At 54.3% G+C, this 24,169-nt stretch overlaps 6 protein-coding genes across 6 annotated transcripts; 1 reads left to right on the top strand and 5 right to left on the bottom strand.

The window, feature by feature from the left end:
• Positions 1–381: 381 nt before the first annotated feature.
• Positions 382–2,434, bottom strand: LMH87_007194 (uncharacterized protein; the record flags this gene model as incomplete). The annotated part of the gene is made up of 4 exons (XM_056192242.1): positions 382–960; positions 1,024–1,544; positions 1,603–1,665; positions 1,720–2,434. The coding sequence occupies 4 exons, from the start codon at positions 2,432–2,434 to the stop codon at positions 382–384; spliced, it is 1,878 nt and encodes a 625-aa protein (XP_056060481.1).
• Positions 2,435–2,455: 21 nt separating this feature from the next.
• On the bottom strand, positions 2,456–4,202 carry LMH87_007193 (uncharacterized protein; the record flags this gene model as incomplete). The annotated part of the gene is made up of 5 exons (XM_056192241.1): positions 2,456–2,650; positions 2,952–3,025; positions 3,089–3,229; positions 3,476–3,654; positions 4,126–4,202. 5 exons carry the CDS (start codon positions 4,200–4,202, stop codon positions 2,456–2,458), a joined length of 666 nt encoding a protein of 221 aa, XP_056060480.1.
• A 1,150-nt stretch (positions 4,203–5,352) lies between these two features.
• On the bottom strand, positions 5,353–5,741 carry LMH87_007192 (uncharacterized protein; the record flags this gene model as incomplete). Its single annotated transcript, XM_056192240.1, has 2 exons — positions 5,353–5,517; positions 5,688–5,741. 2 exons carry the CDS (start codon positions 5,739–5,741, stop codon positions 5,353–5,355), a joined length of 219 nt encoding a protein of 72 aa, XP_056060479.1.
• Positions 5,742–9,075: 3,334 nt separating this feature from the next.
• LMH87_007191 (uncharacterized protein) lies at positions 9,076–9,929 on the bottom strand (the record flags this gene model as incomplete). The annotated part of the gene is made up of 2 exons (XM_056192239.1): positions 9,076–9,763; positions 9,829–9,929. 2 exons carry the CDS (start codon positions 9,927–9,929, stop codon positions 9,076–9,078), a joined length of 789 nt encoding a protein of 262 aa, XP_056060478.1.
• Positions 9,930–10,543: 614 nt separating this feature from the next.
• On the top strand, positions 10,544–16,439 carry LMH87_007190 (uncharacterized protein; the record flags this gene model as incomplete). The annotated part of the gene is made up of 2 exons (XM_056192237.1): positions 10,544–10,735; positions 10,800–16,439. The coding sequence occupies 2 exons, from the start codon at positions 10,544–10,546 to the stop codon at positions 16,437–16,439; spliced, it is 5,832 nt and encodes a 1,943-aa protein (XP_056060477.1).
• A 450-nt stretch (positions 16,440–16,889) lies between these two features.
• Positions 16,890–19,137, bottom strand: LMH87_007189 (uncharacterized protein; the record flags this gene model as incomplete). The annotated part of the gene is made up of 5 exons (XM_056192236.1): positions 16,890–17,293; positions 17,370–17,428; positions 17,504–17,716; positions 17,918–18,631; positions 18,752–19,137. 5 exons carry the CDS (start codon positions 19,135–19,137, stop codon positions 16,890–16,892), a joined length of 1,776 nt encoding a protein of 591 aa, XP_056060476.1.
• Positions 19,138–24,169: the final 5,032 nt, after the last annotated feature.

Below are 24,169 nucleotides of genomic sequence, written 5' to 3'. Positions count from 1 at the left end.
TTATATGCAACAGTAATATTGATTGCTTCAAGGCCAAAATCGCATTCAATGTCCTAGTCCCCCATGCCTGCCTAATTTCCTTGCTTCGCCCGTGCTATGCTACTCCGGCCAGAAATCAATGCGCGTGTTAAGCCGTTTGTGCTGCGAGGTGTGTATCATGTTTGTGGCTCAACTTAATACAATGTAAATCGTGTTGTCGTGTTCGCGAGTTCTTGCAATGTGATTTTCTCGTTTCTCGTGTTCGCAGTTGAGGATATGATGCCATGGAATTATCGTGTTCGTAGGTACGTGGTTTGCCAAAGTTGCGCCGCTTTGAGCGTGTTTCAAGTCAATTTGCAGCAGCCATATAATCTTGTTCCCATTATAATAGGTCGAGTTCGCTTATTGACGCCCTCCAGTGTCAAAGAATGCAGGAGCACCCCTCGGGTCGTTCGGAAAACGTGACGGCTGCCCAGGGTTAGAGCTGTGATTCATTAAGCTAATCAGCCGGCGCCCAACTGAAGGCTCGAGCTCTGTTCCATCCCTGGCGATTTTGACTTCGCGGTTCGAGTTCCAAGGATTGCGTAGTCCTCGGGTCCGGTAAAATGGCAACGGGGCAATGGAGAGCCACTGGAGGTTAAACGGTTTACCCCGTGTCTGCATATCCTCGTCCGCCTCTTCTGCTTCCTTGTTGCTCGGAGTGTCGGTCTCGTCCTCAAAATCGCCCTCATTTTCATTCCCCTCAATTTCCCAAAACATTGTTCCTCGCGCAGAGTCGTCAATGATGCGGCCCTTTGGAATGCCATCTTTCGCTTCAGTCGTGACGGCTTGTGGTAGGTCGCTTTCGTCGGCTGTTTGGTTTTGCGGCGCGAATTGAATTGCGGCGTCTGGATCTTGATTGATTTCCGACGTCATTCTAGCAAATCCGAAATACTCTCCAGACTTGTTGGCCGAAAATACCAGGTAGACGTTGTCAGTGGTCTAAATCTGAATTAGCAGGTGCCGTATTGTGATGTTCATGACAGTCAATGGGTAGTAACATACCTGAAAGGCATTGTTCAAAAGTTTCTCGTTATGTGACTGAGTAGCCCAGATGCTAGTTTTGACGCTCTGCTCTAGATCTTCGCGGGTGAGGCTCTTAAGAACGAAGAATCGATCTCGGTGGGCGTTTCCGTTGGCATCCTTTCGGTCCATTCGTACAACAGAGGCTTCAAGGGGGTCCAGCTTTTCCAATGTAGGGGATTTGGCATCTTCAGGTGGGTCGTCGGCAAGTGTCGGCGATGAAGGGTTGCTTGTTCCAGCAGCAATGACGATCGGGCTCTCTGCTGTTGCTTCCGCGGTGTTCTTTCGAAGTCGACATACCAATCGCACTGACTGGAACTTGGATTCATGAATAGCCTTTTGAGCTTCAACAGAGGTTATCTCCTCTTTGAAGTTTGCAAACGCACAGTTGCTCTTGGAAATCAAAAACAGGGACTGAAGTCCTGGAGCTAGTTCGCAAACGTGATGCACAAGGTCCATCAGCTCAGTCTGTGGTGGGAGGTTTCCAATCCATATGGCGTGGCCTACAAACACAGTACATGTTAGATTTTAACAGGATAAATTTGGGCTTTTGTGCCTTACCACTTTGATGAGGTTTGCGTGGTGGTCCACGGACCATGTTTTGTTGTTGACGTTTGGTGTCAACTTGGTTATCGGGTTAGCAATTGTCGATATCGTCAGACTCGGATTGAAGCGTACCTGATGGTGGTGTCTGATCTCGAAAAGATCGGGTTGTCCTGTTTGACGGTCTTCGAGGTGGATTCCTGCCTTCATGTGGAATGTGTCCTTGGCTGTTTTGCCGGTTCATCATGTAGTCGGGTCGCTGACGACTAGGCTCAGGGAACTGAGGTGGTTGCGGGTAATATCCAGGAGATTGCGGGTGGTCCATGACGAATGGCACTGGATAGTAGCCAGAATTGTCTCGACCTTGCATCGAGTGCGGTGCGTGGTGACCTGGGGGACCGTTTGCCGCGTAATATTGATGCATTTGTGGCTGCTGCATGTAATAGCCCGGAAGCATCATTGATGCGGGATGATGGCTGGCGTACGGGTTGTGAGGCATGTGCTGCATGACTGGCGGCGAAGTCTGCTGGCTGTACTGCCGATAAACCCCTGGAGGAGCTGGGTGTTGGTAGCCTCCGTGAGGCAGTGCACTAGCCATCGGTGCCATGTTGAAAGGCCCAGAATCGCCTATTGGGGGTGAGGCAACGTTTCTTCTGTCGAATTGTTCAGGAAAAGGCGGACCAGTTTGTCCATACGAAGATTGTCGAAGAATGGGAGGATGCCGGCGCGAGGATACTGCTGCTGGAGAAGACTTTTGGGTGGAGGCGTCCAGTCCTGAGGTTGTGATTTTGTCGGCTGGTTGCTCAGCCATTTGCGTAGAAGTAGTCTGCGGAGATGAAATGTCTCCCATGCTTACGCGTCGTTTTCCGAATCAGAGGGAGAGACGATGCGGCTCCCCAAGTAGAGCTGATAATGCTGGCCCGCAAGCTGTCGACAACTGGAACGATGGAAAAGCCTGTTGCGAGAAAAGATCCCAAGAGATTTCCTGTGGAAATGAGGGGAAATTCGAGTGGTATTGAGGAGTAGTGGCCAAGTTGGCAAGACTAAGGAGAGGGTGTCGGGCAGACTAGACGATAGATGTCAGTCACGACGATCGTTGGCGATAGTGTGGTTTAATAAATGGCCGATTTGCCACTCTGTGGGATGGGTATATGTAGAGAATCGTTGGAAACAGGTTAAAAGCGTGTGACAGAGCGTCCAATGGGCCAGTCGCGCGCAATTGGCAATTGGGGCTTGAGAAGGACGCAGTAGCCTTTCGACGACGAGTCCGGGTACTCGTCCAAGAATTCTCCACAGCCACCAAGGATTCTTCGAGGTGAAGGCTGAGCGGAGAGGCCCAGTGAGTCTAAATTGCTGGAAAATCGTACCTCGAAGTTTTTTCTGTTGTAAGCGAGGAGCGCTGGGGACGAGCGCTGGAGCAGGAGTTTATGGTCCGGTAGGGCTGTTCAGCCCATGTCAGCCCACTATAGAGATATAGGAGCGAAACAGGTGTGCCGTTTCTTACTCGCTATAGGAATTCGAGGTGGCCTGCAACCCAGCTCCTGCGGTGAGGCGTGAAAGATGTAAGAGGAAAAATTGAATAGAGGGTAAGGCGAAGGAGCTTTAGAAGAGAAGAGACTCGGGAGGTGTGTGGTTGAGCTAGTGTCTAAACAAGGACAGTGCAGCAGTTAGCAGACCTTTCTCGGAGATCCTGAGGAAGGAAGATGACCGGAAGTGCGGGAAGGCGACGGGATAGGCGCTTGGGAATATGTGGGATCTGCTTAGTTGGAGATGGTCGGTCGGCCCCGGCTCAAGCCCTGGTTTCGGAGCCAGGCTATGGTTTTTTTCTCAACGGCTCAAGGTGACACAGTAGCGGGCCAGAGGTGTAGAGGTAGCAAAGGGGTTCACCTACAGTTGATTCCAGGCGGGCCAAGCCAAGTGCCGAAGAGCTTGGGTTTAGCAAGAATCCAGAATAAGTTGTGGTAGTGCGTCCAGGATGGAGGATGTTGTACTTTAAGTCGTTGTAGGAACAGGGAAAGATGGGCACCGGGCCAGAAACGACTTTGCCACAAACTGCCAAGAAGCAAGTGCCTGGGTATGCCCCGCGGTGTTTGGCGAAAAGGACGGGGTAGGGCGAGGCCAATTGCGAGTATGGGTATGGATGGATTGGGGAATGATGGTTTGTTGTAGTGGGCAGTTTGGAAAGTGGGTGTTGGTGAAAGCTGCCTAGACGCCGCCAGGCAGGACGCAAATAGAAACTGATGACGACGACTGGAATATGAGGAGGTGTATATGTAGAAACAAGTAAAATGGAATTACAAGACCCGGTAAATAAATGTGACGGGAGTCAATTGGAGGTCGGCATGTAGGTAGAGCAGACAGGGTGAAGATGTAGGGAACAGGATCTTGGCGGGTCCCAACTAGCCGTGTAAGGTGTATCACAAATGGGATGGGCACTAACGTGAATGGCATAAATCGACAAGTACATTACCCATTATTAAAAATACGACGTCTGTCTAAAAGGCAGCGATTATCAGATGCATGTACTGCGGTACCGTGTACCGTGTACTGGTACTGGCTGCTGCAGTGGCCAGCCACAGCCCACGCAGCGCGCGGCTGTGGTGTAAGCAGGGCGTCATAGGTACCGGTACCGGTGCGTTGCAGCGCGTCCCCATAGTACTGCGTGTACCCAGCTACCTACCTAGGTACGTTACTCCGTAAATTTTACAGCCTCCACCAGCTAAAAAATGCACCAGGCCGCGGAAGGGTCGCAAAGGACCAATTCGCCCAATCGCTTCCGCTCATTGGGCTATATTCCTTTTTGACTTTTTTCTTTCTCGCCACTCATGCCCATCCAGGAACGTCTCTGGGCAAAACCGGGGGGGGGGGTGTTGCTCCTGGAGGTTCCACCAGGTAGGCAAGCCACAGCAAAACCGGTTCTCTACCAGTACTTAGTCTGCCTCTCGTACGAATGAATACCAGTACTCAGTACCAGTAGCAACGTGTGTCGCCGGACCGATGCTTGGTACAGGGATTCCCTTCTTTTCTCGGGGGGGGGTTTTTTTTTTTTTTTTTTTTTTTCGTCATGCAGCTTTTAATCGTGACACACCTGTGGCTGCGGCGGGGAGGCTTGCGCTGCCACAGCTTGAATTTGAGGGTCAACTCAATTCGTGACCCCGAAATAACAGGGCAAACAGGGTGGCGATTTTCGCTCTGCCCCGGAGCCGCCGCCGGTTTGGCTTCTTCGGGAAGAAACGTCGTTGTGGTTGGTTGTTTCCCAAGCGGGAACCCAATTTGCCAGCAAAACGTGCAAGGCACTGGGCGGACGCTGGTAGCTGTGACTGGTATCGGTAGCGGTAGATGGATTGGCAACGAAACCAAAATAAGCTACCGACTTGTGTGCACGCACGTACATGCAACCCCTGGCACGTCAACGGAGCGCCGCTGTTCCGTTCGGCGTTACCAACTACAGTCCGGGTTGGACACTGCGACCGATGCCAGCCGTTCAACAGCACTAGGATGATCAGCGAGCGACGGTTTACGCGCTGCAAGTCTGAGATGACCAGAGCGTGGGAGAGGCGGGAGGCGGAGAGACAATGTATTGTGTGGCTGAGGATGCATTTATGACTTTGGCTCGATTGCATCGGAGACGACAGGACAGGGGCAGGTCTGATGCGGAGGGCATAGGTCACAATTCCATGCGCTTCCGTGTCGCCGCGACACAGTCGATCGCTGATGCTGATGGCTTCGTAGTGCTCCCTGACGTAGTGCTTGGCCGTACAGACCTACCTACCAGTAGACCGTGATAACTAGTGCTGGGCGGTGGACCCCTAGATCAGCCCAAGCTTGCATCATGCTGCCTGGCATGCAGCTGGTCATGGGCTCGGCGCCCACCAGTCTCGTGCTCGACGAATTGATGACGAAGACTGTTGGGGACACACGCGTGCGATGTAACTAGTCACTCAATGAGCGCTTCTTGGCCAGAGGAAACAATATAGAATAAATACTAGTGTGCAGGCACGCCGTCGGACCGTTTGAACTTGGCGTTGGTTTCCCTGCACTGGCAAGCTGGCTGGAGAACGGCCAAGGCAGGTCACCAGTTCGGTGACATGCTGGGTACCTACGTTTACCAGTGCCGTACAGAAGCACGGAAGATAGGGAATTTGAGCCTTTCCCATCGTCGTTGGGTTGCGAAACTTGACAAATCCGCATCCTGCCCAAGGTCTGGGTCAAGATCGGGGCGTTTGTGTCGATCATGATATCATCATCGTGGAAGCCATCTGAAAACTGAATCGCATCGTGGTATCCCACGCCTTGTTCTCGCAGCCCCCTCCCCTCGAACGCTGAGTGAAGCGCCTTGGGCACATGTTCACTGCTTCTGCTACTGTCAGAGCCTGGGGTGAGTGACGACACGCCCCCTCCAAGACAACTGGACCCTTGAAATCCGGGCCTTGTAGGCGGGCAAGCGGGGGGTGTGTGTGTGTGTGTGTAACCTTGTCGATTATTGCCCGGTTTGCCAGTTCTGCCAGAAACCAAACTTCAAAGAATCCAGCAGCCACAAAAACGTGTGCCAAAAAGATTGCTGCCGGACCCAATGCTCCGGACCCAGTGATGGCCAGTTGAAATCATTCAGAGTTAAACAAAACGCTGAGCCCCGGCTTGTACATGCCGAGTAGATGGCAGCCAAGAGACAGGGGGACGGGCACGGCAGGGCGGGCAGGGGTTATGCAATGACAGGGAAAGGATCGACGCTCCTCTGATTCATCATCGTGATATGGGCACAATTTTGATTACCAGTACTAGGTAAACAGTCTAGGAATCATGACGAGAAATATGCGTGTCAGAGAGACTCGGCGAGCATGGCTTCATGAACTGACTGGCCGAGGCCAGAACCCATCTGCAATTCCACAAAAATACACACAAAAACGCAGATGGGATGCGGAACCATTGAACCACTGGCCTACCGATTGAGAAGAAAAAAAAAACAATTGAATTTTCTTTCAAATTGTTCTTGACAGCTCAAAAGGCCAAGATGCCTTGTCGTTCGTTGCCTGTCACCAGTGACCGCAAGGAGGGCGGTCCACAGATACTCGGAGCACCCCCTCCTCCACTCAGACGGTTATGACGACATTGACTTTTTGGACCCCGAAATTGCCGACCGCTGGGCTGCCCTGCCACAGAAATTCAATTTCAGAAATACCAAATTTCAAGATTTCGATCAGATTTCCGATGTCACAATGCACCGCCACACCATCCATTCTTTTTCTTGAGTCACCATTACGCAATACGCGCGTACTGAGTATTTAACAAGAGGCCTGAGCCACAACTGGGTAGAGACCAGCCACAGGGGGGCCTCTATTTTTTTTTTCTATTTTTTTTCTTCTTTTTTAAGAAGTGTAGCGCCACAATATTATAGACAGTCGCCGAAAGTCCAAACGTCCTGACAGGACGCTATTGAAAATGAATGGAGGTGCCTTCTGCAAGGCTGAGCGCTGGTTGGGGGCGTGTGCGAAAAGAGGCTTGGTTTTCTTTTCAAGCTCTCGAGCTTTCACAGATACCATTTGGAAAGGCACAATTATCGGGGTCTTGCGGCCGTCTCTTCCATGCCAAGAAGCCGACTCGAAAGGGAAGAAAAATAAGAATCGCCGAGAGCCGACAGAAGAGCAAAGAACAAAATTTCATTGACGAAAATAGTTTCCAGCCACATGTACCGGAGTACAAGTAGTCAAGTGCAAACCCCCACATGAGCCACTGAAACAAGGTGAGGGTCAAAAAGCGACGAGTCTGATGGAGCCCCATGGAGTGAGAGTGAGTACTGGGAGTCAGCTTGTACCAGTACCCAAGTGCCCAACCAAGTACCCTCGCCCCTCGCCCCTTCGGTACGGAAGGCCTTGGCTCCGGCCCCACTCTTGGCCGCCGCCGCCGCCGCCGCCGCGGTGCACAATATGATGTGTGCTTTGATACGGGACGGGTGTCCATAGCAAGGAGATGGGTTTGTCACCAAGAGGAGATGGGGAAAAGAAGAAAAAGTCAAATACGCGGCCTCTACTCTGGCTCCCGCCCCGGGTGGCAAATTCCGCTCCTGCCCTGCTCAACGGGCACGGCTGAGCAAATGAGGGTGTCTTCCGTGCAGGGTCTCGCTCCTCACTAGGTACCTTGGAGTGTGCTACCTTCCTGTTAGTGGCTGGTGACACCGCTGAAGCAGTAGCCCTATAGCGCCAACGCCCCCCGCTAAGGGCGCCCGATAAATGCTGTGACTAGCTGCGTCTAGCAGTATCAAGTTGGCAAATCTGCACGCCCCCCTCCGAAAAACTGCGCTCTACTATAGTTTATAATTTGAAATAACGGCCTTGCGAAAACGTGCCGATGCTAAGGAGTTGGGGCTTGGCTTTTTAGCCAATTGCAGTTGGAGTGTACTGTCGTTTTGGTGAGGAAAAAGATGGACAAGTCCCCTAGATTCGAGCTACCTACTACATAGGACCCTTACATTTTAGACCACACCTGGGGGCGGCGTAGTACTTTGGAGATGATGAACGGTGCCGAGGCCAACGATTCCACAAAAACTAGCCAAAAAAAAAGGGAAATTGATGGACTCCAAAAAAGGTGCATTTCCTCGGAAGCCAGGAAAATTCAAAACTTATACTGTCCTCCGCGGAGGACCCGGCATAGGCGTGCCGAACTTTCCTGGCCGATTAGAGTGTAGGGTAGCCAGCCCATATCTAGCTGCAATGCGAAACTATCGCCACCCGATCCCTCCGGAGCCGACGGCGGACCGCCCAACGTTTTTGCACATTCCGAGTTGCATCGTGCCAGGGGTATGCAGTCTAGTTTGGCGCGTCCAAAAGGACACACATGGGGCCGCTGCTCTTGGCACCTCTAGGTTCCAAGCCCGACACTCCCGATGCAGAGAAGACGGAGCGTGCTCCAACGTCTGGGCCGCGGAAAACGTTTTGGTGTCTACGCGGTATCCCTGCAGTGCCGGAGGGAGATTCTCGCAACTGTGGCCGAGCATCTACTCGAGCTCGTGGAAGGTATCGGATGGGGGCCGGGTTTCATCACAAAACTCTGGATTAGAAGACGCAGCGGTCCGGCAGCTGCGACTTGCTTTGCGCCGTGTGTGGGTGCCGAGCAGGTGGTGTCAATAGCTCGCGCTGAAGCAGGCGATTGAATGTATGCCGCGACCATTGGTCCCGCGCCCTTAATTCCAACAATAACTGATTTGTGTGTACTAATCTGCCAGCACGGCTGTACGACTACGACGTGCGGTACTTGGGACGCAAATGAACCCTCTAGTTCCGAGCCAAGCCGGCCTGCCCTGCATATGCACAATCGACAGTGGTCGAACATGAGATACACGAGCTTGTATCGAAGCAAGACTAGGGCTCCTACTACCCAATGGAACCACCGAGCTAGGCGTAAGTACACACCACGACGTCATTTGCGCAACTCTCAAGTGTCAATTGTTATTCGCGAATCTAATGCGCAGCTATTGTACATGTGCGTCTCCAATTCTTAATCCTTCTTCAGCGGCACAAACACCTCCTCAATGCCGTTCTTGGAGACGATGAGCATCTGCAGAGCATCGCCGACCTCAATGTGGCGCTCCGCTGCGCCGTCAAACGCGTCCTTGATGATGGTCTCGACCTGCGGGCGGGAAAGGGGCTCGCGAGGCCGCTCGCGGAGGTTGTGGCCGGTGCCACTGCCGGGGATGTACTGGTTGTGGAAGTTGACCTGGTTGTCGAGGAAGGGCATGATGAGGCTGGCGGCGGCGCCGCCGGCGCGGCACTGCTCGCGCTCGTAGCTGCCGACGGGGTCGTATGAGTAGATGGCGCCCGTGCCCTCCTCGTCGAGGCCGCCGAGCAGCGCGTGCGTGTAGTAGGGGAAGAAGCGCTTCTGGTAGAGGATCGTCGAGAGGCGCTTGGCGCAGGCGTTGAGCGTCATGGGCTTGCCGTGGCGGTAGCGGTAGATTTTGCAGATGGTGTCGAGGCGGTCGCGGAGCGCCTCGCCGTCGGCCGCGAAGCCGCAGACCGAGAGGACAATGGTGGCGTCGTCCTGCGAGGCGTTGGTGCCGCCAATCTTGAAGACCTTGGGCGACATGCGCGAGTTGATGCTGTAGCCGCTCGTGTGCCGTGTGTCGCCGGCCATGATGGCAAAGTCGGCGCCGGCGATGCCGAGCGTCGAGCCACCGTTGTCAGTGTATCTGCATGTAAAAGTCAGCGAGAAGGCTCGAGCAAGCTTGATGCTGCGCGCTCCGGGGTCTCGTACGGGTTGAAGCGATGCTCGCGCGGCTCGCCAGCTTGTCTGGGGACATCAGACATGGCATAGTTGGGCCCGTTCATGAGCGGGTTTTGGCTGAACATGGCCATTGTGACTGTTGTGCGCGGATGATGGGGCTTGCTGAAGCTAGAGACGATGCTGGCCGGCCGTGTTCGAGGTGCTGCGTGGATTGAATCGATGACTTGGTGATGGGATGGGACGTTGTTCGACAGGCAGGAGGAGCTTGCTCACCTCTGAGGCTGCTCAGGCTAGCGCACGCGTACAAGCTGGAGCCTTGCCACAGCACGGTGCGTCCTCGCTGCGTTTGCCTGCACCGAGCCACACGTACCAGCCACACCGGCGCTGGCAAGCTCCCGGCCAGCCAACCAGCCACGCCCAAACTGACTAAGCCCCACACTCTCGGCAGGACCTGGGGCAAGCTCTCTGTCCGCTCCAGCCTTCAACGACCAGCCCGGCCCAGGTAGGCTGTTGTCACGGCTAATCCGCTAGTTAGGTTGGAGGCTAGCATCCCATCCCCTGGCTGCTCGTAGAACGCCACGCATGTCTCGGCGTCGATACTGGCACCTGTGACCTCGGCAACAATTTTATTCATCTGCACGTCTCCGCAGACGCTTCTCCTGGCCGTTGGTCTCCTTTTCGTCGCTTGCCATTGCCATCCTGCCATTGTCTGCCCGCTGCTGCGTCCGGGTACAAGCAACGCACCATGACGGGCAACCTTCGCGCGAAAGCGCTCGACAAGATAGCGTCGCTGGCTGCATCTTCCACCAACACCTCGTTTGACAAGTCTGATCTCGACAGGCTGTGCCGAGCCTGCAACGTCAGTGGTCGCGGCCGTGAATACAACCATGGCGCATATAATTCGAAGCAGACGGGCTCGCTTGGCCGCATTCCCATGGTACTGCCGCTCAACATTCTGCATTCTGCATTCTGCACACGGCTCCAATGGCTAACACATGTAGTCAATCCGCGAATTCGAAGTCCTCTTGGCCCTTTGCAAGACGGCGCCCAGCATTCTGTCTGCTCAGAGCGCCCAGAAGCTCTCCTACCAGCTCATCCCCTACGTCCTCGAAGCGCACTCGCAGACTTTTGTTCCCTCGCCCTTCTTTCGCAAAATCAACCCTTGCCCGACCGAGTCTTTGTCCTTCCACGTCACTGCCGCACTTCTCTCCCTGGGAATCAACTATAACGAGCTGAAGGAGACTGTCACAGACGGTATCTGGGCCTTTACCAATGCCTGCAGCCGAACAACCGAAAGCGTACTCTCCCCTCGTACTGGCGACCCCGAGAACCTCAACATCGACGAGGCTATCCGCACTCTCAACATTGCCGTCGCCATTCTCGGCTTCCTGGACGCTGCCGCGGCTCAGTCCGATTTCTGGAAGGCCGGTGGTCGACTGGGTCTTATCCAAAAGGTCAAGCAGCTGCTCTCTGAGCCCTTCTTGGTGGCGGTTGAGACGGCCCTGTCCACTATCCGCAACGCTCACAGCGACGACCGCGACGTGCGAGAATGGAAGCGTCACCTGCGTCACTATTCTGCCGCTGGCCGTCCTCTTGGCGCCATGCTTTTGCAGCGAAGCTTCATGTGGCTTGTCCTTTCTAGCACCTCGCTGATGATCACCGATGGATCGCAGCTGCGCAAGAAGCACGTCCTCGACGTGCTCATGGACAATGACGGCGCTCTGCCTCGGCCTGACGGCTTTGTTGCCGATGTTGACCTGCGATCCATTGACCTCCACGCCAACTTTGCCATTGACCAGATGAACTACATTGAGGCTGGCGCCGACTTTGCTCGTCTTGGCTCGCCTTCTCAGCAGAAGCTCGCTTATGCTGTCAAGTCCGCTGCCATGATTTCTTTCATGAACTGCACCATGCTCAACGAGGACGCTGCTGAGCCCGAGCTCATGATGAATTGGCTGCAGCAGACCCTGGATGATCCTCAGCAGATGAGCGACGACACCCTCGCCTCGACTACCCTGCGCTGCATGGCCCTGCTTAGCCGCATTGCTCCCTCGTTCTCCCAGACTGTGATTAGATCGCTGCCTCGTTTCATTGTCCAGGATGTCACTAGCACCGGCACCGGCGCTGTCGCTTCCAGAAGCCTTGCATTTGTGCTGAAGAAACTGTCCAAGGATGCCGTCATTAGCACTCTCTACTCCCTCGGCAACGTGCTCAGCCCTGATACCCAGGAGAGACTGGTTAACGGCCACACCAACGGGTCTGTCGACGGAGAGAACGGCCTAAATCCTGTGTATCAGCGCCGCCAGTCCAATGCCAGCTCTATTTCTGTCGATATGAATGGTGAAGAAGAGGCCGCCATTGTATATCGCAACGTCGTACAAGCAATTTGCGGCATTGCCACCGCGTACAAGGATGAACAAATTACAGCTCTTGCCCAGTCTATTCTTCTTCAGAAGCTGGACAAGGTCAACGCTACTGTAGATGTGCAAGTCATTTCCGGCGCCGCCGACTTGGCTCTCAGTGGTGGCCAGCTTGAGTTCCGTTCCCTCTTGAAAATGTACAACAGACTCGGCCACATCGGTGTCATTGACAAGAAAGACTTCTTTTCTGAGGCTGTTTTCAAAGGCCGAACTCACATTTCTGCAAACCTTCGCCGCGATTCGCCGCTCTTTGATATTTACTGGGAGCACCTGCTCGAGAGCATCATTGCTCTTGGTGATGCCTACTCCCAGGGCCAGACAAAACAGGTTGATGTTGACCTCGCTGCCCAGGAGATTGGGGAACTGCTTCACCCGTTAGCAGTGCTCATGTCTGCAAACGACCTCGCCGCCAGGCCGCTGGACAACGACGAATCCTATGCTCTGCTTCGGGATGCTTGGTTTAACATAGTTGTTCATGGCTTCTCCACCTCGACGGAGCGAGGCAAAAGATACTTGAACGAGCTGCGCATCATTGCCATTCACTCACCACCGCTGGCCGCCGAACAGCGCGGCGAGCAAGTCGAAAGTGATATTGAGCTCAACACCGTCTTGCGTCGCGGAAATAGCGGCGAGAGAGAGTCTCTGCAAAAGAAGCTGCTGACTGAGCTCATTCCCAGCAAGGCCTCGGACATCAAGGGCCTCAGCTACCGCAAGGTCATTTTTCTGCACTCTGCGTATCTCGTTGAGATCCTGCGCGCCGACTCTGGAGACTGCACCAAGGTCCTGTCTTACTTTGCCGAGCGGAGCATGCTGCAGAGAGAGGTATGCAGCGTCATGGATGGCATCTCCAATGCGGTAGTCGATAAATATGTCAAAAAGACCATCAGTGGTACGGAGCCTGCTTTCTCGGCGCAGTACGCCGCCAAACAGCTTGCCACCATCTTCTCTCGTTGCTGTCATCGCATTGAGCGTGTTCAGAAAGCCGCCTTTGCATCGGCTGACAAAATCGTGCGAGACGTCCCTTCCTCGCTCTGCTACCGCACCTCGCTCTTTGCCTTGCTCGAATTGCTTTCTCTCATGTGGTCCAGCTGCCTAGAGGCTGAGACTGACATGTATGGCCACCGATCTACGTTTACGTCTCTACGTGGTAACGTGACTGTCCGACTCTCGGATGACTACGATTTCCGTAGTCTGACATTGAAACATCTGCATCAAAGGGCTCGTGCCTGGGTTTATGCAGCTATCAACCTTGCGCCGCTTGATGTCAAGGGCTTGCTGCAGACCTACCTGTCCGAATTTGACGACGAAGGGACTTACGGCCACATCTCTTTGGGTCGCTCTTTTGCCGTAGAACTCGGCTCGGCCATCCCAAATACCGACAATCGCCTCCAGTCTCTCGACCAGGTCAACGAGTACGGCATCAATTCTGCGTCGGACCTGATTGCGCAGTACACGACTCGCCAAGAGTATCGATATGGCGAGACTCTGCCCGATCGCGGCACCGAGCTCATGAGCTTCATGCAAAGTAACCGCAGACCCTCATTCCCCCAGTCTTCTGGAGTGGACAGCGCCAACGCGGCTACTGCCCTTGCACATGTGGAGGCTCGCATTCTTAGTAAGAAGGCAACCCCCATCGACGAAGTCCGTGATATCATGCGCAGGGCTGCAGCACTCCTCTGCCGTAGCGAACATGACGAGTCTGCGGTTGCTCGCTACCTTGTTAGCATCCCATTTGCTCTCTTCACCAAACAGTCAATCAAGCTCGGCACTTCCCTCTGGCTTGGCGTCATGAATGAGAATCCTCATCTGGAGTCGAAGCTCCTCAATGCTATTGCTCAACAGTGGGAATTTACCATTTCCCGTCGTGTTGGTTTATTTGACCCCGCACTGGAACATCCCGATCCTTTCTTCTTGAAGCAAGAATTTTCTCCTAGCGACTGGGACATGATCAATCAGCAAAAGCAAAAGGTGCACGACATGCTCTCCCCTCACACCCGCCTGCTGCAATTCTTCACCAGTCACTTCAATGCCACTCGTCTGGGCAGCCCAGATATCCAGAGAGTCTTCTTGCGCCTCCTGGACCTTACACTTGACGCACTTAAGGACTGTAGCCCACACCCAATGGCTCGGGAGATCCGCTTCCAGATCATTCTGTTCAGTACAAAGGTCCTGCGAAACAGCACCACCATTGGTCCTACCGCCCAATGGAGACTCAAGGACCGGATCCTATCTGCTGGTCTGAGCTGGTTCCGCCACTCGCCCCGCTGGTCGTTTGGCAGCAACATGCTCTCTCTCAAGACGGAAATCCGACTTCTCTCTGATATCATTGCCTCATTGAATCTCGTGGCGCACATTGGATCGCACACTGTAGGCAACATTACGTCTCTGCAGAGCAAAGATAGCTTGCTGAAAGTTCTCCTCGAAAATGAACAATCGCGTCTAGTTGTTTGGGCTAATCCCCGCAACCTTTCTGGAACGCAATTCCCAAGCCACCACAATTCCAAGAATGCCTCCGAGAACGCGCTCCTTCCCCTGGTGCGAACGGCTTGGTACCAAGACCCTGCCATTGCCGTTGAGCTGGCCACTCGATTCCACTTCCCTCGTCTCCGCAGCGATGTTCGTCGCTTGATTCTCACCTCACCTGAAAAGGTCATTGATGAGCCTGAGGCGATACCGCTGATGGTCGGTGGCCAGCTGCCCGACGATGTCAACTCCCAGCTCAAGTATCTCCTGTTCTGGGAGCCCGTCAACCCCATCACCGCTGTGACTCTTCTCTCGCCTGCATTCCGAGACCACCCTCTCGTCATTCAGTACGCCATGCGCTCTTTGGAAAGCCACTCTGTGGATGTTACATTCTTCTACGTGCCTCAGATCGTGCAATCGCTTCGCCACGACAATCTTGGCTATGTTGAGCGCTACATCCTCGAGACGGCGCAATTTTCGCAGCTCTTTGCCCACCAGATTATCTGGAACATGAAGGCCAACTCATACAAGGGTGATGATGCGGAGGTGCCCGACGAGATCAAGCCCACACTCGACACCGTCATGACCAAAATGGTGGACAGCTTCATGCCCGAGGATCGCGACTTTTACGAGCGTGAATTCTCCTTCTTTGACGAAGTCACTGGCATCTCTGGCAAGCTCAAGCCATACATCAAGCGCCCCAAGCCCGAGAAGAAGCAAAAGATTGAGGAAGAGCTGATGAAGATCAAGGTCGAAGTAGGCGTGTACCTTCCCAGCAACCCCGAGGGCGTTGTCATTGGCATTGATCGCAAGTCGGGCAAGCCGCTGCAGAGTCACGCCAAGGCGCCGTACATGGCGACGTTTCGCGTCCGCAAGAACAAGCACCCTGGTGACGCGCCGACCGACCTCGAGGAAGAGCAGCAGCTTGCCAAGCAGCAGGACGGCGTGCCTGAGTCGCAGGAAAACTATATTGAGGTGTGGCAGTCGGCCATTTTCAAGGTGGGCGACGATGTGCGCCAAGACGTGCTCGCGCTGCAGATGATTTCGGCCTTTCGCAGCATCTTCCACAATGTCGGCCTGGACGTCTACGTGTTCCCGAACCGGGTGACGGCGACGGGCCCCGGCTGCGGCGTGATTGACGTGCTGCCCAACTCCATCTCGCGCGACATGGTGGGCCGCGAGGCCGTCAACGGGCTGTACGAGTACTTTAAAGCCAAGTACGGCAACGAGGACTCGCTGCGCTTCCAGGCGGCGCGCAGCAACTTTGTCAAGTCGATGGCCGCCTACTCGGTCATTTCCTTTTTGCTGCAGTTCAAGGATCGCCACAACGGCAACATCATGATTGACGACGCGGGCCACATCCTGCACATTGACTTTGGCTTCTGCTTCGACATTGCGCCGGGCGGCATCAAGTTTGAGCGCGCGCCGTTCAAGCTGACGAGCGAAATGGTGGCCGTCATGGGCGGCGCCACCGACCACCAGAGCTTCCACCAGTTCGAGGCGCTCTGCGTGAAGGCCTTCCTCGCGGCCCGCCAGTACCGCGACAAGCTCGCCCAGGTCGTCGAGCTCATGATGGACAGCGGCCTGCCGTGCTTCAAGCCGGAGTCGGTCCGCCACTTCAAGGACAGGTTCGTGCTCGACAAGAGCGAGCGCGAGGCGGCGGATTTCATGCGCGACCTGGTCAAGAAATCGCACTCGAGCTACAGCACGGGCATCTATGATCAGTTCCAGCTCCTGACCAACGGCATCCCGTACTAGACGTGTCATTCTATTCTCCTGCCTCCTTTGATTACTTTTACTTGCCTACACATTTTTTTCTTTCAAAAGTGGCCTACTACAGCCCTCTTGTTTCAAATACGCTCCTTCTTCCGTATACTTAGTATAGTATTTGTAAATCGATTCATTATTACCTGGAAGCGAGATATCGTTCATCAATATGATTCATGTTCTTTTCAAGTGCTTTTGTTCTTTTCCAGACTATATACTGGGATTTCTGTGAATGCTATCCGAGAAAAAAACGCCAGAGCCAGCACCTTTTCTTTTTGTTCTTTTTCAACTCCTCGCTTTTTATGCACCCAGAAAGATCCAATTGTGGGTGTCCCAAGAATGATCAGATAATAATAATATAACCAAAACAACAAATAAAATTGCAAGTCGCTATCGCTACAGTAGTTTAGCTGGGTTCAACATCTCTGCTTTTTATTTATTTTACGTCGAAGACTGTTTCAGCATGTGAGTGGGCGCATTGTAGCTCGTGTAGTCGACGTGCACAAACGCGCGGTCGACAATGGGCACCGACTCGAGAAAGTACGTCAGCACCTCGCTGAGGTCGTGCGAGTCCTTGAGCGGGGTGATGGCGGAGAGGACAATGTCGACCTCGACAAACAGCTTGTCGCCGGCGTGGTAGGCGCGCAGGTTCTGGATCTTGCGGATGGCGGTGGCGAAGCGCATTGTCAGGTACAGCAGCAGGTTGCGCTCGTCGGGCTCGGCGCCGAAGCCCGTCAGGTTGCGGACGTGGTGGGCCGACGTCTGGCTCCAGGTGAGGACGACGACGAGGGACAGGAGCAGACCGCCGGTGGCGTCGAGCCACCAGACCTTGCCATAGAAACCGACTGAAGTGGTGTGTGTCAGTAGGCTGGGTTATCTCGGGGTTTTTCCTTCCTCCACTGCTGTAGTTTGATTACGTACCAATGGGGAACAGAATGGATCCAATGTTGAAAATCACATCCGTCTTGGCGTCTTCAGCACTGTGGATTGTTAATGCCGGTTTCGATCAAAAGCAAGGCTGATGAAAGACAAGGGGCTGGTATCATGCAACTTACAGAGCTCTGACGCTCGAATTCTTGACCAAGCGACACCATACCCAGCATGCACCTTTGATTATGACGGTACCGGCCATGATGGCAATGGCCGGCACACCGAGCTCAATCACTTCATGCTCTGTGCCCATGAGACGCTGGATACATTGCAGAGCAACCTGACAGAACGAGGTGACCATGATGACGGAAAAGACGAGGACTCCCAAAGGCTCGAGGCTAATATGAGGCAGGGGTTGTTAGCGTTGGCTCTAGGTAGGAATTGTCTAACAGCGTGTGACACTAGCTGGTGGGGTCAGCGCCGGAGACAGGCGTAATATCGCGATATCACGATCCCCAGTCGGTAGCGTGAAAAAAGGCGCAAGAAGCAAGCAAGAGAGGCGGTGACATGGCGTGTCGAGGGAAGAATCATAATCTTACCGAGTGCGTCCGACAGGGTATCGGTCGACGTCGCTGGAGCTAGAAGCAATGAGGCGGGTCGTGGTCCAAACGATTGCAGTACTCAAAAAGTCCAAGACGGCGTCAACCAGAGAGGCCAGGACAGACATGGAGGGGACTGAGATGATGACAAGGATTTTGCCGACGAGCAGCACAACGTTGGCAATGAGATTGATGTAGATGGCGAGGGTGACGACGGGATCGTTGCTGTCAACTTCGCCGTCTTCGAGCCAGGGGAGCAGAGGCCGCGGGCCATTTTCAAGATCCTTGGAGTTGGGGTGCAGCAAGGGCCGTCTCTCGTCGGCAATGCTGCGCCGGATGTCTTCCTCTTCTTCGGCTGCCTGGTTCTGCGGGAGCATAGTCAGGTTCTCGGAGGAGCGGAAGATGTCCTTGGGCGTGCGTTTGGCAGGCAGCGGCGGCGTCTTGTTGACGCTCTCGGAAGACGGCAAGGGGGGCAGCGTGTTTGTCGAGCCGTACGAGAAGCCGCCGTTGAATTGGTCCGTGGTGGAACCCGACAGCGACGACGAGTCTGGCTCCTCGGAGATGGTGTTGGGAATGTCGACGCCGCGAAAGGCTGAGGCCTCGAGCTCGGCATTGTACTCGTTGAGCAGCTCGTGGGGGATGGTGGAGTCGAGCAGGCAGTCAATGTACATGTACTGCTGGATGAGGTCATTTGTGCGCTCATAGTATTTGCGCCTGACAAGAGATGGGGGTCAGTCAGACATGGGATCAGAGCGAACCTACCGATTTGGGCGACCGGTGGTAGCACAGCGCGAGGTGTGGCGGGAGAGAGAGCTGCGTGACTTGGTTACTTACAGCTTGGCCGACATGCCCTGCAGCTCCTCGTCCGACTTCCAGTACGAGTTCCAGCGATATCTGGGGTTGCTCTTGCCGATGAGGTTCATGCTGCGGTTCTGCGGCCCGTGGAGAATCTGGCTGAGACGGTTCTCGTCGTGAAGCAGGCGCTCGAGCTCATCGTCCTCGGGCGGGTGGCCGCGGGTGCGTCCGCGGACGGGCTCCTCGTCGTCGGAGGCGTATGGGTTCCGCCAGGCCGAGGAGAGGCTCTGCTGGGAGCGGGAGCGCATCATCGAGGTGAGCATGCCGGTGCGCGTGTGCAGAGCCGAATGGTAGAGACCGTCCTCCTGCTGGACAAGCGAGGGCCGGCGGCCATGCTGCGGCGGACGCGGGCTGGGCGAGCTCATGATTTGACTGGTGATGGGTCTTGTGGTCAAAAGGGCGATGCTGAATAGAGAGAGACACACGCGCGCGCGCAGAGACGAACGGGGTGTTTGACGGAGCTAAACAAGGCGCGAATCGGAAGTGGCCCACGAGGTAAAGATGCAAACCCGCAAAAAAAGTATTGAGCCGAGGAAACTAGATCCGCAGAGGCGCCGTCGCAGTGATGGCGCGCCGTGTCAATGAGGCCTTTGACGATGGAACTCAATATGATTGAGTTTGAATTGACAATGGGGGAGGGAACGCCGAGCGATTATTTGTGCTTGGCTGTCGGTAGTAACAGTGGAAAGTAAGATGGCTGCGTTCGGCTGGCTGCCTCGCCCCCGCTGAAGGGTCTTGGCTGTCAAGCGCTTGGACGCTGCGGCGGGTTCTTTTTTATTTATTTAAATTCTCTCGTTTTTTTTTTTTTACAGCATCAACAGGAAGAAAAAAGCGAGATGCAGGGGCTTTCGCAGGCCAAAACTCACTAAGAGCGATGCCCTGATTCGTGCTCGTCGGCATCGGCTCGGCTCTTGCTAGGGAGGGTTATCCAGATTTTCTCTCTCTCGCCCAGACCTTATCCCAGCGTGACCTCTGCAGCTCTGTTTATGCGCAGCGCGAACCCCGCATCGCTCATCATCTTGGCCCTTTCTCGTTCGTCGGTCGCTGCAGCACCTCCCCAATTTAGCATCATCCCGACGCACCTCTGCATTGCCCTCCGAGTCAGCAGCAACCTCGCAAAGCAGCCATCTTGGTAAGACCACGGCCAAGGCGTTCCCTTTGACATATCGGACAGGGGTCCAGACACGCTACTCCTGTGCGACCTTGATGGGCGCCGTTGTTTGGCTGCAGCTGTCTGGCCCATCATCCATCATCTGCAGGGCTCAAGCCACTAAAACCACCTCCAGCAAGCCAGCGCGATGCCGCTTCAGGTCTAGCACGCTCGCAGCTCGGCCGCGGCAAGTTGGTGGGAATGCCCGGCAGCGGAGAGCTTGGAGTGCTTTGCATCGCTTTGCATGCAGTCTGCTGCGTGTCTTGGTCGTGGTGGTGTCACCATGTCATGCCTTGCAGAAGCTCCTCCGCTTCCAATCTGCATGCCGTGCGGTGCGAGATGGCGTAAAGCGACAAGACAATGCACAAAAGACAATGAAGCGACACAAACTCCCGGCAGGCAAGTCGCCAAAAAAAAAAAAAGTGACTGCATCCTCACCGTCATCGCAAATAACTAGATCTTTGCGGCGGGTCTCGCGTCATCTTGGTGCCATCGCTCCTGTTCGCATGTTCGCAGCTGTGTTTGAGCAGCCTACAACAGTCGCACAATCGCCCACATAACCCTATTCTGTCAATTGCTTCCATCCGCTGCTTGAATCGGCACCGCAGCGTTCCATGGCGGTGCACAAAACCCCGACACACGGACTGTTTCACGACTGTTTGCTGGAAACCCTGCCGGCGACGTTCGGAACCACGATCAGCGGTCGCTGAAGAAAAAACCTGGAAAGGATGCCTGCTAATAATATTGGCCAAGAAACAGGCGACAGGCTGCACCTTCCAGTTCCTGCTGGGATTCATGTCAAGTGCTTGATTTGTCGCAGACGTGATAGGCCCGCACGTTGGCCCCCTCTTCTTTGCACATGTTCCTTAGCGGCCCATGTGCGTATAAACACACAGGCATGGCATGCCCGTCGCCCGATCTTCACAATACTCCAGTTCAGGACCGCAGCCTCGACTGACAAGATGCCCGGCCGCAATGGCATCGACAAGGCCGTTGCCGTTGCGACCGCTACACCTGTGTCTGCTGTCTGCCAATCGCAGCAGCACAAAGCATGCACGCACCTTGTTCACCTACCGGATTGGGGCTCTGCATATGCCCAATGCGATTAATCTGATTCAGTATGGAATCAGGGACTGAGTTTGGCCCGCCAACAATGTCTCGCCGGCCTCATGTCCCGTCATGCATGTCTGGGATTATTTCCGCCCCAGCTGCTGCAGAGTCAGCCGGCGATGTTGAAACCAAGTGCAAACTCGTCCCTGACCATCACCTCGTCGGCACGCCGATTTTACCTAGCCTCTGCTGCAAGGCGCACCAGAGAAGGTTCGAAATTCAATCGTATTTCGGGGGAGCATTGCCTTGCTCTGTCAGCCAGGGGCAAGCAATGAACCACGAGAGCAACTAGCCCACCCGGAAAAGACCAGTGCTCATGAGCTTGATTTTATGGATTTTGGCTGCGAATTGCTGCAGAGCAAACAATCCCGCGCAATGCCCCGTTTCATACGCACATACGCAGCGTTGATCGTGACGTTGCGGCGTGTTGATCATGGTGTGCTTTGTTGATGGGCGTGTCGGCGTAGGTGTCGCTCGACGACAACGACTGGAATGCGTCACCATCGCCTCGTCGATTCAGGCGCCCAATCATGTCACACGCGGCGCACCTTCTCCGCCAATTGTCCAATTCAAAAACTTGTAAAATTAGAAACGAGATACCCGAAGCCCGGTTTGTGATGACAGCTGCATTCCGCTCTACCAGCATGTCTCATTGGGTTGCAGACTCATTCTCACACACTGGGCTTCTGGCCTGGACTCGGCTTTTGCTTTCCCGGGGCTGCCAACAGAACAATGCATTGATCAGGATTGCCTGCGTTTGTGCTGTTGTCGCGCTGCTAGGTGCCCGCGTAAATGCCAGCAACTACCAATGCAGCAATCTGATTGTCTCCGAGCGGCCCGTGACTCTGCAACGGCGAAAGACTGTGCATTGCTCTTGGCGAGCGCGGCAGGGGGGTTGCTCACTCAATAGCTACCGGTACAGTCAAGAGAAAAGCAGCGCTGACCAACCAAGTAGCCCCTGGCCACCCCGTAACTATCAGATGCAGGAAAAGACCCTGTGGCTGCCTTGCATTAAATTAATATTGGGCAGCCCCCCGCCTCGTGTGGGATCACCAGCCCGGCCAAGCCGCCCGGGGATGAAGATGGTACAGGCAGTGCTAATAACGACACGATGACGCTGCCAGCCAGAGGAAGCAAAACCACAAAGCATATATGCGAGAGAGATTTGCTTACGCAGGCGACAACGTTTCCCACGATCCTGAAGCTAAGAGCTAATGGCCCTAAGCGGTCGAGCCTCTTGAGCGTTGTTTTTGCATGCTGCTGCAGCATTGTCACCTCTGTGTCCTGCTGTTCTTATTAGGACGCCACCCGACCCAGATCCCGGTCCTTTATTGGTGTCGTATCAGCTGAGTTGCTGGGGTGGAGGAAAGCCGACGAACGATTCTGTTTGCTCAGGACGAAATGACCAGGAGGTCGCGAAGGACTGTTGACTGAGAAAGAACATGACGGCGCGGAGCATTGTAGTGGATAAAGGACCGTGAGAAATCTCGTGAGGAAGCTTCGTGAGCCCATGGTGCTCTTCTGTTACAGGAAAGATGGGTAGGTTTGTAGGCGCATGAGGATTTAATTTCCCGATACGATAACCGCTTCATCCGGTCTTCTTTTGTGCCGGGAAATACGACGGACTCACAAGGAAATAAGGCCAGGACAAAAGTCGAATTGTAGAGACGGAGTTAATATAGATTGGCGGGAATAAGTTGCTGGTTTCGGCAGGTCATGTGCAGGAACAATCTATTTCACCAACAATGGAGCTAGCGTAGTTGGTTCCTTCGCAGCTGGAATTTTTTGGGTTATTGTGGTGGCATTGATCGCCGTGGGCATCGTCCGATCATCTATCTGTCCGAGAGGAGGGGGGGAGGCCTACGTGCGCCCGGCTGCCCACCACGCCCGAGACGGACAAAGGAAAAGGGCAGAGTGAGATTGGAAAGGAAGGCGCAAAAGCAACCAAGGAGGCTGGCTGGAATTGAGCTGAATCGTTCTGGCATGAGCTAGTCTGGAAAGCTCGACGTCGATGGGCGGGTGGACGTCTACCCGAGCTAGCTTCGGAGTGAACATTGGCGTTCATTTCGTGATCTCACCATCTTTCTTATCCTTCTTTTGCAAAGGGCCAGCCAGCCCTTTTGCCAATTTCGCGGGTTCTCCACTGCGAGAAGGCCAGCCATCCAGCCCACGCCCCTTCGGCAGTCAGTAGCTGAGAGCCAACTGTGTTTGCACGAGGGTGGCGGCACAGTAAATTGAACAAAGCTAAGGAAACGGTGAATTCGGTTGCCATCGAAAGAGGAAATTGGATACGGAGAGCTGGCCGTTGAAGCGTGATCAAAGATGGAAGAGAGAGAGAGGGAGAGCTGACAACTGTCTTCACGTCGCCATCACGGGCAGAGGGAGAATCCCGCGTTGTGCAACTATGTTCGTTCCTGATGAGCAAACTGGACAAGCTGGGGCAGACAAGCTTTCTTAGTGCCGTTGACGCGTGTTTTTGGGTGGTGTTGTAAAAAAATAAGACCCGTAGATTGATCGGCGCGGGCAAAAAAAGTACGCGGACGGGAGAGAATAGAAAAAGAGATTTCCATGCTACACATCGGCTACACGAGCCCCCTTCCCCGTCGGGCACTTGTTGGGGCCCGTCGAACGACCGACCTTACTGATAGCTGATCTTTTGGCCTGGCGCGAAAGAGAGAGAGGGAACAAAAATTGGGATGATGCGCGCGCGCCGTAGCCGATCTGGGGGATGGAAAAAGGGTGGTCTGATGGTGCTGGTGGTGTGTGGGATAGGCCGGATATGTCGGGTGTTGCCCTCGCGGACATTCAGCAGCCAGGGGCAAGAGACGCTCGTTTTGTTCCGCCCATCGAAGACATGAAATACACGAGATGCATGGAAGTCAGTGGCATTGTGCAGCACGTAAGGATTTTACACTCATTTGTGTGTGCAGCATGCATGATTTGTATCTAGCGGTTCACCCCTCATCAAGGGGGCCATGCAACAATTCCGCGTATGGCGAGCTTGGTCTCTTGTATCCGTATAATAAATTTTAGATTGGTGAGATTGTGCCTATTTCTGGTGGCGCGCCCAGTAACTTGGGGGGTTTTTTTTATACTTCTCCCAGCAAAGCCCACAAGGCAGGTAGGTACCCAACATC

This window comes from Akanthomyces muscarius, chromosome 1, assembly GCF_028009165.1.
Source record: "Akanthomyces muscarius strain Ve6 chromosome 1, whole genome shotgun sequence".
Lineage (NCBI taxonomy): Eukaryota > Fungi > Ascomycota > Sordariomycetes > Hypocreales > Cordycipitaceae > Akanthomyces > Akanthomyces muscarius.
Note: the sequence above shows the minus strand (reverse complement) of the source record. Positions and strands in the feature narration are given on the sequence as shown.